Source organism: Salmo salar, chromosome 27, assembly GCF_965601325.2.
Source record: "Salmo salar chromosome 27, fSalSal1, whole genome shotgun sequence".
NCBI classification, from domain to species: Eukaryota; Metazoa; Chordata; class Actinopteri; order Salmoniformes; family Salmonidae; genus Salmo; species Salmo salar.
Window position 1 is genome coordinate 15,531,711 of NC_138317.1, and position 10,991 is coordinate 15,542,701.

The following is a 10,991-nucleotide window of genomic DNA, read 5'->3' on the forward strand; positions in this document are numbered from 1 at the left end:
TTTTGTAAAAATCTGCCAAAATACTCCATGGTCAAAGTGGAAAACAATTAGGAAAAGTAAAACACTAATATATCTTGATTACAGCTGTGTTTCTTGGGTAAATCAGGATTGTGCAACATTTGGCGATTATTATTTTCAAAATTCATCAAGCTCCGTCAAATTGGTTGTTGATCATTGACAGCAGCCATTTTCAGGGCTTGCCATATATTTTCAAGCAGATTTAAGTCAAAACTGTAACTTGGCCACTCAGGAACATTCACTGTCTTCTTGGTTTAGTTTATAAGGATCCCCATCAGCTACTGCACATGCAGCAGCAATTCTTCCTGGGGTCCACATAAAATGTACAAATACATGACTAAGAACAAAAGAGTAATAGACAATAACAACTTAAAAACATAAAATAAAAACTTATGTATAAATAAAATCTATAAAAAAATCTATAACTTTTTAACTTTATTTTCATTGAAGGTCCCCAAGAACACAGTGGCCTCCATCATTCTTAAATGGAAGAAGCTTGGAACCACCAAGACTCTTCCTAGAGCTGGCCACCTGGCCAAATTGATCAATCGGGGGAGAAGGGCCTTGGTCAGGGAGATGACCAAGAACCCGATGGTCACTGGCAGAGCTCCAGAGTTCCTCTGTTGAGATGGGAGCACCTTCCAGAAGTAAATTAAAAATGTTGCTACATTTTGTATGCTTTCCGACCGAATCGAGGCGGCCGTTCACATTTGTGCAAAAATATGTAGATAAATAAGCTTTTTGTGCTTATGGAACATTCCTAGGATATTTTTATTTCAGCTCATGAAACATGGGACCAACACTTTACATGTTGTGTTTATATTATTGTTCCGTGTATATACACCAACCATGTGCAACAATGCCTAATTTATCTTAACCATTACAGATAACAAATCCTAACTGCTAAATTGCCTCATACATATTGCACCATTTCAAAATGGATTAACAATACTACAGTGAACTATTTTGGGAAGGCAGGGTTTAAAATACAGGCAGGAATTCTGCTCATGTTTAGAAGCAGATCCGGCAGTGACATTACATGTGACGTGCTTCCCATTGTAAGGAGTGCGTACTGGCGGCAGAGAAGTCAGACGCAGGAGAACAAAAACTATGTTTCCAAACAGCGCAGTTTAATAACAAAAACCCCCACCGGAAAACAGAACAATCAAATAATGGGTACATAACCCGTCGCACACCAGGACAGACGTGCACAAGCACTTACAATCACCGACAAGGACATGAGGGGGAACAGAGGGTTAAATACACAACATGTAATTGATGGGATTGGAACCAGGTGTGATGGAAGACAAGACAAAACCAAAGGAAAATGAAAAGAGGATCAGCGATGGCTAGAAGGTCGGTGACTTCGACCGCCGAATGCCGCCCCAACAAGGAGAGGGACCAACTTCGCAGCGCGTTGACACCGGCCTCGGGGACGACCCGGAGGGCGAGGCGCAGGGCGATCCGGACGAAGACGGTGGAACTCCTGCAGCATAGATGGGTTTAACACGTCCTCGACCGGAACCCAGCACCTCTCCTCCGGAACGTACCCCTCCCACTCCACGAGATACTGAAGGCCCCTCGCACGGCGCCTCGAATCCAGTATGGAGCGAACGGAGTATGCCAGGCCCCCTCCCGATGTCCAGAGGGGGCGGAGGAACCTCCCGCACCTCAGACTCCTGGAGCGGGCCAGCCACCACCGGCCTGAGGAGAGACACATGGAAGGAGGGGTTAATACGGTAATCGGGTGGAAGCTGTAACCTATAACAAACCTCGTTCACTCTCCTCAGGACATTAAATGGCCCAACAAACCGTGGACCCAGCTTCCGGCAGGGCAGGCGGAGGGGCAGGTTTCGGGTCGAGAGCCAGACCCGGTCCCCCGGTGCGAACACCGGGGTCTCACTGCGGTGGCGATCTGCATTCCTCTTTTGGCACATCACGGCCTGCTGAAGGTGGACACGGACAGCTTCCCATGTCTCTTCTGCGTGCCTGAACCAGTCGTCCACCGCAGGAACCTCGGTCTGACCCTGATGCCAAGGCGCCAGAATCGGCTGGTACCCCAGTACGAACTGGAAGGGAGAGAGGTTTGTGGAGGAGTGGCGGACCGAGTTCTGTGCCATCTTGGCCCAGGGCACGAACGCCGCCTACTCCGCCGGCCCGTCCTGGCAATATGACCGCAGAAACCTACCCACATCCTGGTTCACTCTCTCCACCTGCCCATTACTCTCGGGGTGAAACCCTGAAGTAAGACTGATCGAGACCCCCAGACGTTCCATGAACGCCTTCTAGACCCTAGACGTGAACTGGGGACCCCGATCAGACACTATATCCTCAGGCACCCCGTAGTGCCAGAAGACGTGTGTAAACAAGGCCTCCGCAGTCTGTAGGGCCGTAGGGCGACCGGGCAGAGGAAGGAGACGACAGGACTTGGAGAAACGATCCACAACGACCAGGATCGCGGTGTTACCCTGTGAGAGTGGAAGATCAGTCAGAAAATCCACCGACAGGTGTGACCAAGGCCGCTGTGGAACGGGTAAGGGATGTAGCTTACCTTTGGGTAGGTGCCTCGGAGCCTTACACTGGGCGCACACCGAGCAGGAGGAAACAAAAACCCTCACGTCCTTAGCCAAGGTAGGCCACCAGTACCTCCCGCTCAACACAGCACACTGTCCGACCGATCCCAGGATGACCAGAGGAGGGTGACGTGTGGGCCCAATAGATCAACCGGTCACGAACAGCAGACAAAACATACAGAAGCCCAGCGGGACACTGGACGGGAGCGGGCTCTGCACGTAACGCCTGCTCAATGTCTGTGTCCAGCTCCCACACTACCAGTGCCACCAGGCAGGAGGCGGGGAGTATGGGAGTGGGATCCATGGGCCGCTCCTCTGTGTCATACAGCCGGGACAATGTGTCTGCCTTGACGTTCTGGGAGCCTGGTCTGTAGGAAACGGTAAACATAAAATGGGTGAAAAACATGGCCCACCTTGCCTGGCGAGGGTTCAGTCTCTTCGCTGCCCGGATGTACTCCAGATTGCGGTGGTCAGTCCAGATGAGCAAGGGGTGTCTAGCCCCCTCAAGCCAATGTCTCCACACCTTCAAGGCCTTGACGACAGCCAACAGCTCCCGGTCCCCCACATCATAGTTTCGCTCCGCCGGGCTGAGCTTCTTTGAGAAGAAGGCACAGGGGCGGAGCTTCGGTGGCGTACCCGAGCGCTGAGAGAGCATAGCTCCTATCCTAGCCTCGGACGCGTCCACCTCCACTATGAACGCCAAAGAGGGATCCGGATGGGCCAGCACAGGAGCCGAGGTAAACAGAGCCCTCAGGTGACTAAAGGCCCTGTCTGCCTCAGTTGACCACTGCAAGCGTACCGGGCCCCCCTTCAAGAGTGAGGTAATGGGAGCCGCTACCTGACCAAAACCCCGGATAAACCTCCGGTAGTAGTTGGCAAACCCTAAGAACCGCTGCATCTCCTTTATCGTGGTGGGAGTCGGCTAATTATGCACGGCTGAAATGCGGTCACTCTCCATCTCCTCCCTTGAGGTGGAAATGCGATACCCTAGGAAGGAGACGGACTGTTGGAAGAACAGGCACTTCTCGGACTTGACGTACAGGTCATGCTCCAACAGGCGACCAAGCACCCTGCGCACCAGGGACACATGCTCAGTGCGTGTAGCGGATTATATCAAGATGTAATCAATATACACCACCACAAGGTCCCTGAAAATCTCGTCTACAAAGACTGATGGCGCATTCATCAACCCGTACGGCATGACGAGGTACTCATGGTGCCCTGAGGTGGTACTGAAAGCCGTCTTCCACTCGTCTCCCTCCCAGATACGCACCAGGTTGTAAGCGCTCCTGCATTGACTCAATCGCTGTGGCTATGAGTGGTAGCGGATAACTATACCTCACAGTGATCTGATTCAGACCCCAATAGTCAATACACGGGCGCAGACCTCCCTCCTTCTTCTTCACAAAAAAGAAACTCGAGGAGGCGGGTGAAGTGGAGGACCGAATGTACACCTGACACAGGGATTCGGAGACATATGTTTCCATAGCTGCCTGTGAGAGGGGATACACGTGACTCCTGGGAAGTGCAACATCTACCAGGAGATTTATCGCACAATCGCCCCATCGATGAGGTTGTAATGGAGTCGCCTTCTTTTTAGAGAAGGCGAGAGCCAAATCGGCATATTCAGGGGGAATGCGCACGGTGGAGACCTGGTCTGGACGCACCAACGGAAACCCCTAAACACCTACCTGAGCACTCTCGCGACCACCCTGTGAGAGCCCTCTGTGGCCAAGAAACAGTAGGATTATGACAAGCTAACCAGGGTAGGCCCAGCACCACGGGAAACGCAGGAGAGTCAATAAGGAAGAGACTAATTCTCTCCTTGTGACCCCCCTGCATCACCATGCCCAAAGGAGCGGTGACCTCCCTAATCAACCCTGACCCTAATGGTCGACTATCTAAGGCGTGAACGGGGAAAGGCACAGCCATGGGAACAATGGGTATCCATAAACTATAGGCTAACACTCTATCAATAAAATTCCCAGCCCCGCCTGAATTGACGAGCGCCTTATGCTGGGAATGTGGGGAAAACTCAGGGAAAGTGACATACACAAACATATGTGCAACAGAGGGCTCTGGGTGAGAATGGTGCCGGCTCACCTGGGGTGACGCCAGAGTGCCTTGCGTGCTGCCTCAATCCCCAGAGGATTGAGGATTGAGGACCTCTGCAGCCACAGATGGTGCACGAGCTGGAACCCCCTCCGGTCTCCCTGCGCACCGCCCCTCCCAGCTCCATGGGTATCGGAGAGGGGGTGCGGGAGGATGGAACCACTAGACCCCAATCAGAACATCCGCGTGTAGCCAGCAGGTTGTCCAGCCAGATGGACAGGTCCACCAGCTGGTCGAACGTGAGGATGGTGTCTCTGCAGGCCAACTCCTGACGGACGTCCTCGTGCAGACTGCAGCGGTAATGGTCGATCAGGGCCCTGTCGCTCCATCCCGCACCGGCAGCCAGGGTCCTAAACTCCAGGATGAACTCCTAGGTGCTCCTTGTCTCCTGCCTCAGATGGAAGAGGCGCTCACCCGCCGCTCTACCCTCAGGCGGGTGGTCGAAGACTGCCCGGAAACGGCAGGTGAAATCCTCAAACTGGTCCAACGCTGCATCTCTCTCTCTCCACACGGCGTTGGCCCAGTCCAGGGCTTTCCCGGTGAGGCACGAGACGAGGGAGGACACCCTCTCACGGCCCGATGGAGCCGGGTGGACGGTGGGCAGGTATAGGTCCAGTTGAAGAAGGAACCCCTGGCAGTTCGCAGCCTCTCCGTCGTATTCCTGGGGCAGGGAGAGACGAATCCCACTGGAACCATGAGGAAGAGGGGCGCTCAGAGGAGACCCCGGTTGTGCTGGTGGAGGCGCTGGAAGAACTCCCTGTCTCTCCCAGCGGTCCATAGTCTGGACAACGTGGTCCATGGTGGTGCCAAGATGGTGGAGCATTGCTGCGTGCTCCCAGACGTGCTCCTCCACCCCTATACCCGGGGTACCTGCTCCTGCTGACTCCATAGTCAGGTCGGTGATTCTGTAAAGAGTGCTTACTGGCGGCAGAAAAGTCAGACGCAGGAAACAAAAACTGTGTTTCTAAACGGCGCAGTTTAATAATAACAAAAAAACACCGGAAAACAGAACAATCAAATAATGGTTACATGACCCGACGCACATCAGGACAGACATGCACTTACAATAAACAATAACCAACAAGGACATGAGGGAGAACAGAGGGTTAAATACACAACATGTAATTGATGGGATTGGAACCAGGTGTGATGGAAGACAAGACAAAACCAAAGGAAAATGAAAAGAGGATCAGCGATGGCTAGAAGGTCGGGAACAAGGAGAGGGACCAACTTCGACGGAAGTCGTGACACCCATTTCCAACTCATCCTCCCTGTCCCAACTGACCCTGGAATATCTACACACATGGTTCAACTGGATTATTGGTACGTTGCCGGAAGCAACCAGTCTGTCTAGTGAGAGATGACAGTCTCAAGCCCAAGCCAAAGTCATCCTGTATGTGACAATGGGTTTTGGTGTTGATCAATAAATCATCCTGCATCTTCATTATGATTTTAATAAATGAATAATATTTGATTATAAAAACACTTGTGTGATATCTAATTACTTTCCTTCACATATTTGTGTCAGTGAATGAGGACCTCACCATGCACATCAATCCAGAATTACTTCAGGCATTTTATTCATCTTAAATATACTATACAGGCCTCCCTGGTGGCGCAGTGGTCTAAGGCACTGCATTGCAGTGCTAGCTGTGCCACCAGAGACTCTGGGTTCGATCCCAGGCTCTGTCGCAGCCGGCTACGACCGGGAGGCCCATGGGGCAGTGCACAATTGGCCCATCGTCGTCCGGGTTAGGGAAGGTTTGGCCAGCAGGGATATCCTTGCATCGTCGCGCACTAGCAACTCCTGTGGCGGGCCAGGCGCAGTGCACACTGACCAGGTCGCCAGGTGTACGGCGTTTCCTCCAACACATTGGTGAGGCTGGCTTTCAGGTAGGATGTGCATTGTGTCAAGAAACAGCTTGGCTTGTGTTTCGGAGGATATGCATTCTGTCAAGAAGCAGCTTGGGTTGTGTTTCGGGGGACGCGTGGCTCTCGACCTTCGCCTCTCCCGAGTCTGTACGGGAGTTGCAGCGATGAGACAAGACTGTAACTACTACCAATTGGATACCATGAAATTGGGGAGAAAAAAGGATAACATTTTTTAAAATAAATATATACACAATACCAAAATATAAACGCAACATCTAAAGTGTTGGTTCCTTGTTTCATGAGCTGAAATAAGAGGCCAAAAATGTTCCATACACACAAAAAGCTTCTCTCTCAAATTTTGTGCACAATTTTGTCTACATCAAAATCTAATTTTTCAAATCAAATTTTATTAGTCGCATGCGCCGAATACAGTGAAATGCTTACTTACAAGCCCCTAACGAACAATGCAGTTAAAAAAAAATATGAGTAAGAATAAGAAATGAAATGAACAAGTAATTAAAGAACAGCAGTAAAATAACAATAGCGAGACTATACACAGGGGGGGTACCTGTGTGGGGGTACATGGAGGTAGAGTTATTAAAGTGACTATGCATAGATGATAACAACAGAGTGTTGCAGCGGTGTAAAAGGGGGGGCAATGCAAATAGTCTGGGTAGCCATTTGATTACATGTTCAGGAGTCTTATGGCTTGGGGGTAGAAGCTGTTTAGAAGCCTCTTGGACCTAGACTTGACGCTGCGGTACAGCTTGCCGTGAAGTAGCTTATTATCTATCCTACTGAATTGTGTCTTAGGGCCTTCCTCTGACACCAGGTGTAGAGGTCCTGGATGGCAGGAAGCTTGACCCAGTGATGTACTGGGCCGTACACACTACAGTCTGTAGTGCCTTGCGGTCGGAGGCCAAGCAGTTGCCATACCAGGCAGTGATGCAACCAGTCAGGATGCTCTCGATGGTTTAGCTGTATAATCTTTTGAGGATCTGAGGACCCATGCCAAATCTTTTCAGTCTCCTAAGGGTGAATAGGTTTTGTCGTGCCCTCTTCACGACTGTCTTGGTGTGCTTGTACCATGTTAGTTTGTTGGTGATGTGGACACCAAGGAACTTGAAGCTCTCAACCTGCTCCACTACAGCCCGTCGAAGAGAATGGAGGCGTGCTCGGTCCTCTTTTTCCTGGAGTCCACAATCATCTCCTTTGTCTTGATCACGTTGAGGGAGAGGTTGTTGTCCTGGCACCACACGACCAGGTCTCTGGCCTCCTCCATATAGGCTGTCTGGTCGTTGTCGGTGATCAGCCCTACCACTGTTGTGTCATCGTGTCAAACTTAATGATGGTTTTGGAGTCATGCCTGGCCATACAGTCATGAGTATAGGAGGGATCTGAGCACGCACCTCTGAGGGGCCCCTGTGTTGAGGATCAGCATGGAGGATGTGTTGTTACCTACTCTTACAACCTGGGGGCAGCCCGTCAGGAAATCCAGGATCCAGTTGCAGATGGAGGTGTTTAGTCCCAGGGTCCTTAGCTTTGCACGCTCCCTCATCCCTGTTAGTATTTGTGATTTGCCTAGATAATCCATCCACCTGACAGGTGTGGCATATCAAGGAGCTGACTGAACAGCACAATATATTACACAGGTACACCTTGTGCTGGGGAAAAAAGGCTGCTCTAAAATGTGCCGTTTTGTCACTCAACGCAATGCCAGCGAGTTGCTGTGAAAACTCACTGGGAACAGTATAGCCGTTTATTATTGAAAATATAACTTGTAAATTCCACATGCACTTACTACAACTGTCTTGTATGGGGGGAACCCAAAATACAAGCTGGTTTTACTCCATTGTTTGGAAATAATGTATAGCTTAAAGCAGTTAAAATTAATTTTCATCTTAAAGCAGATGAAAGTGCTTGCACTAGAGGAAATGTCTATAAGAGGGAATACATTTGCCTAGCCGCATCCCTCAGTTATTTACCAAGTGGCGGAGCCACCGTTCTTTGGCTTTAAAGAGATTCTTCTGTACTTTTGTATAATTATTTTACCAGAAGTTCTGAAAGTAGAGCTCACGAACCAGAAGTTGTGTGCTACTTCAAATAGTCTCTGTGCCCAAGAACGCCAAGGTAACCCGTCTAAATGACTATTGCCCCATAGCACTCACATATGTAGCCATGAAATTAATTATAAGGCTGGTGATGGCTCACATCAACACCATCATCCCAAACAGCCTGGACCCACTCCAACTTGCATACCGTCCCAACAGATCCATTGACGACACAATCTCTATTGCACTTGTGGCGGATGAATCAGAATTAGTTAGGTAACATAGATAATTAAGATGTTTTATTTGCATAATATGCTTATGTGAGATAATTGTCATTAGAATGTATCCCTTTGGACTCTGGTGTCTTTCAGGTGCACTTTTCCCTCAGCTGGGGCTCAGTCACTTGCGGCCCAGAGAGGGGAGAGGTCAGTCTTGTCTTTTACATGTCCCTGGTGCTATGCAGAATATCAGAAAGGGAAGAGGACAGAATGGAACATTGTCTACATAGGGGTGTGTGTGTGTGTTTTACTGAGGATGGGCCTCTATGAGATAGCACTGACAGAGGATATTTACGATGTCTTTTGATAATAACACCTAAAGAGCATTCCAGAGGACATGAACTAATGGTTCTGTTCTATACCGTACCAGGGAGAGACGGTTCCAGTTTGGAGTAGGAGGACCAGACACTGGTCTATACAATGAACACTGTTGATACAGCAGTTGCTGTCTGCTATGTTTTATAGATATCTTTCATACATAACTTAACCTTGTGACCCATTCCATTCTCTGTGGTTCATCATGTATGTTGAGAGGGGTGTATCTTGGCTATAAAAGATCTTTGTACTTTTGTGTAATCCCTTTTCAATGGTTCATTAGAGATAGCGCATCATTGAAAGTCAAAGTGCTTTTGCAAAAGCATCTTAATTATTAAAGATGTAGTTTTAAGTATAACTCTGACTGGTGGGTGAAGTTTGTAACTCTCCTCATTTGGTAATGCAGAAATTAGCCACCACACACTCCATTCTGCCCTCTCCCACCTGGACAAGAGGAACACCTATGTGAGAATGCTGTTCTTTGACTACAGCTCAGTGTTCAACACCATAGTGTCCTCCAAGCTCATCACTAAGCTCAGGTCCCTGGGACTGAACACCTCCCTCTGCATCTGGATCCTGGGTTTCCTGGCGGTCCAATGCCAGGTGGTAAGGTTAGGCAACAACACATCTGCCACACTGACCCTCAACATGGGGGCCCCTCAGGGGTTCTTGCTTTGTCTCCTCCTGTACTCCCTGTTCTCCCACGACTGCGTGGCCACGGATGATTCCAACACCATTAAGTTTGCTGACGATGCGACAGTGGTAGGCCTGATCATCGATGATGATTAAACCTCCCATAAAGAGGTCAGTGACCTGGCAGTGTGGTGCCAGGACAACAATCTTTCCCTGAATGTCAGCAAGACAAAGGTGCTGATAGTGGATTACAGGAAGGGGCTGTAGTGGAGCAGGTCGAGAGCTGATGCTTCTGCTTATTCTTTATCCTATTGAAATGTGTTTGGTAAATAAAGATTGTGGTAATATTTCAATCATTACAGAAATCTGTAGGTGGCTTAACTTACCCCATATCCAGGGTAAGTTGTGCCAAAAGACCACTGTCTGTGGGTAAGCCATGTTTTCAAAACTGTAATGTTTACATACATTCTGATAATTTCCAGGGATACACAACATTCATAAATGTAGATATATTTGTTAGAAAGAGTACAATATTTCCCTTGACAGTGTGATGCTGAATGTAACAAATGTCTCAATTTTAAATTGATTTAATTATCATGTTTTTGTAAAAATCTGCCAAAATACTCCATGGTCAAAGTGGAAAACAATTAGGAAAAGTAAAACACTAATATATCTTGATTACAGCTGTGTTTCTTGGGTAAATCAGGATTGTGCAACATTTGGCGATTATTATTTTCAAAATTCATCAAGCTCCGTCAAATTGGTTGTTGATCATTGACAGCAGCCATTTTCAGGGCTTGCCATATATTTTCAAGCAGATTTAAGTCAAAACTGTAACTTGGCCACTCAGGAACATTCACTGTCTTCTTGGTTTAGTTTATAAGGATCCCCATCAGCTACTGCACATGCAGCAGCAATTCTTCCTGGGGTCCACATAAAATGTACAAATACATGACTAAGAACAAAAGAGTAATAGACAATAACAACTTAAAAACATAAAATAAAAACTTATGTATAAATAAAATCTATAAAAAAATCTATAACTTTTTAACTTTATTTTCATTGAAGGTCCCCAAGAACACAGTGGCCTCCATCATTCTTAAATGGAAGAAGCTTGGAACCACCAAGACTCTTCCTAG

General features: G+C 48.5%; 1 protein-coding gene across 1 annotated transcript in view; it reads right to left on the reverse strand.

The window, feature by feature from the left end:
• Positions 1-10,243, reverse strand: part of LOC145864368 (uncharacterized) — a 58,741-nt gene extending 48,498 nt beyond the window's left edge. The window contains exon 1 of the mRNA XM_082970112.1: positions 10,239-10,243. Within this exon, the coding sequence (XP_082826238.1) occupies positions 10,239-10,243 (5 nt within the window). The remainder of the gene's footprint in view (positions 1-10,238) is intronic.
• Between the last annotated feature and the right edge of the window lie 748 nt (positions 10,244-10,991).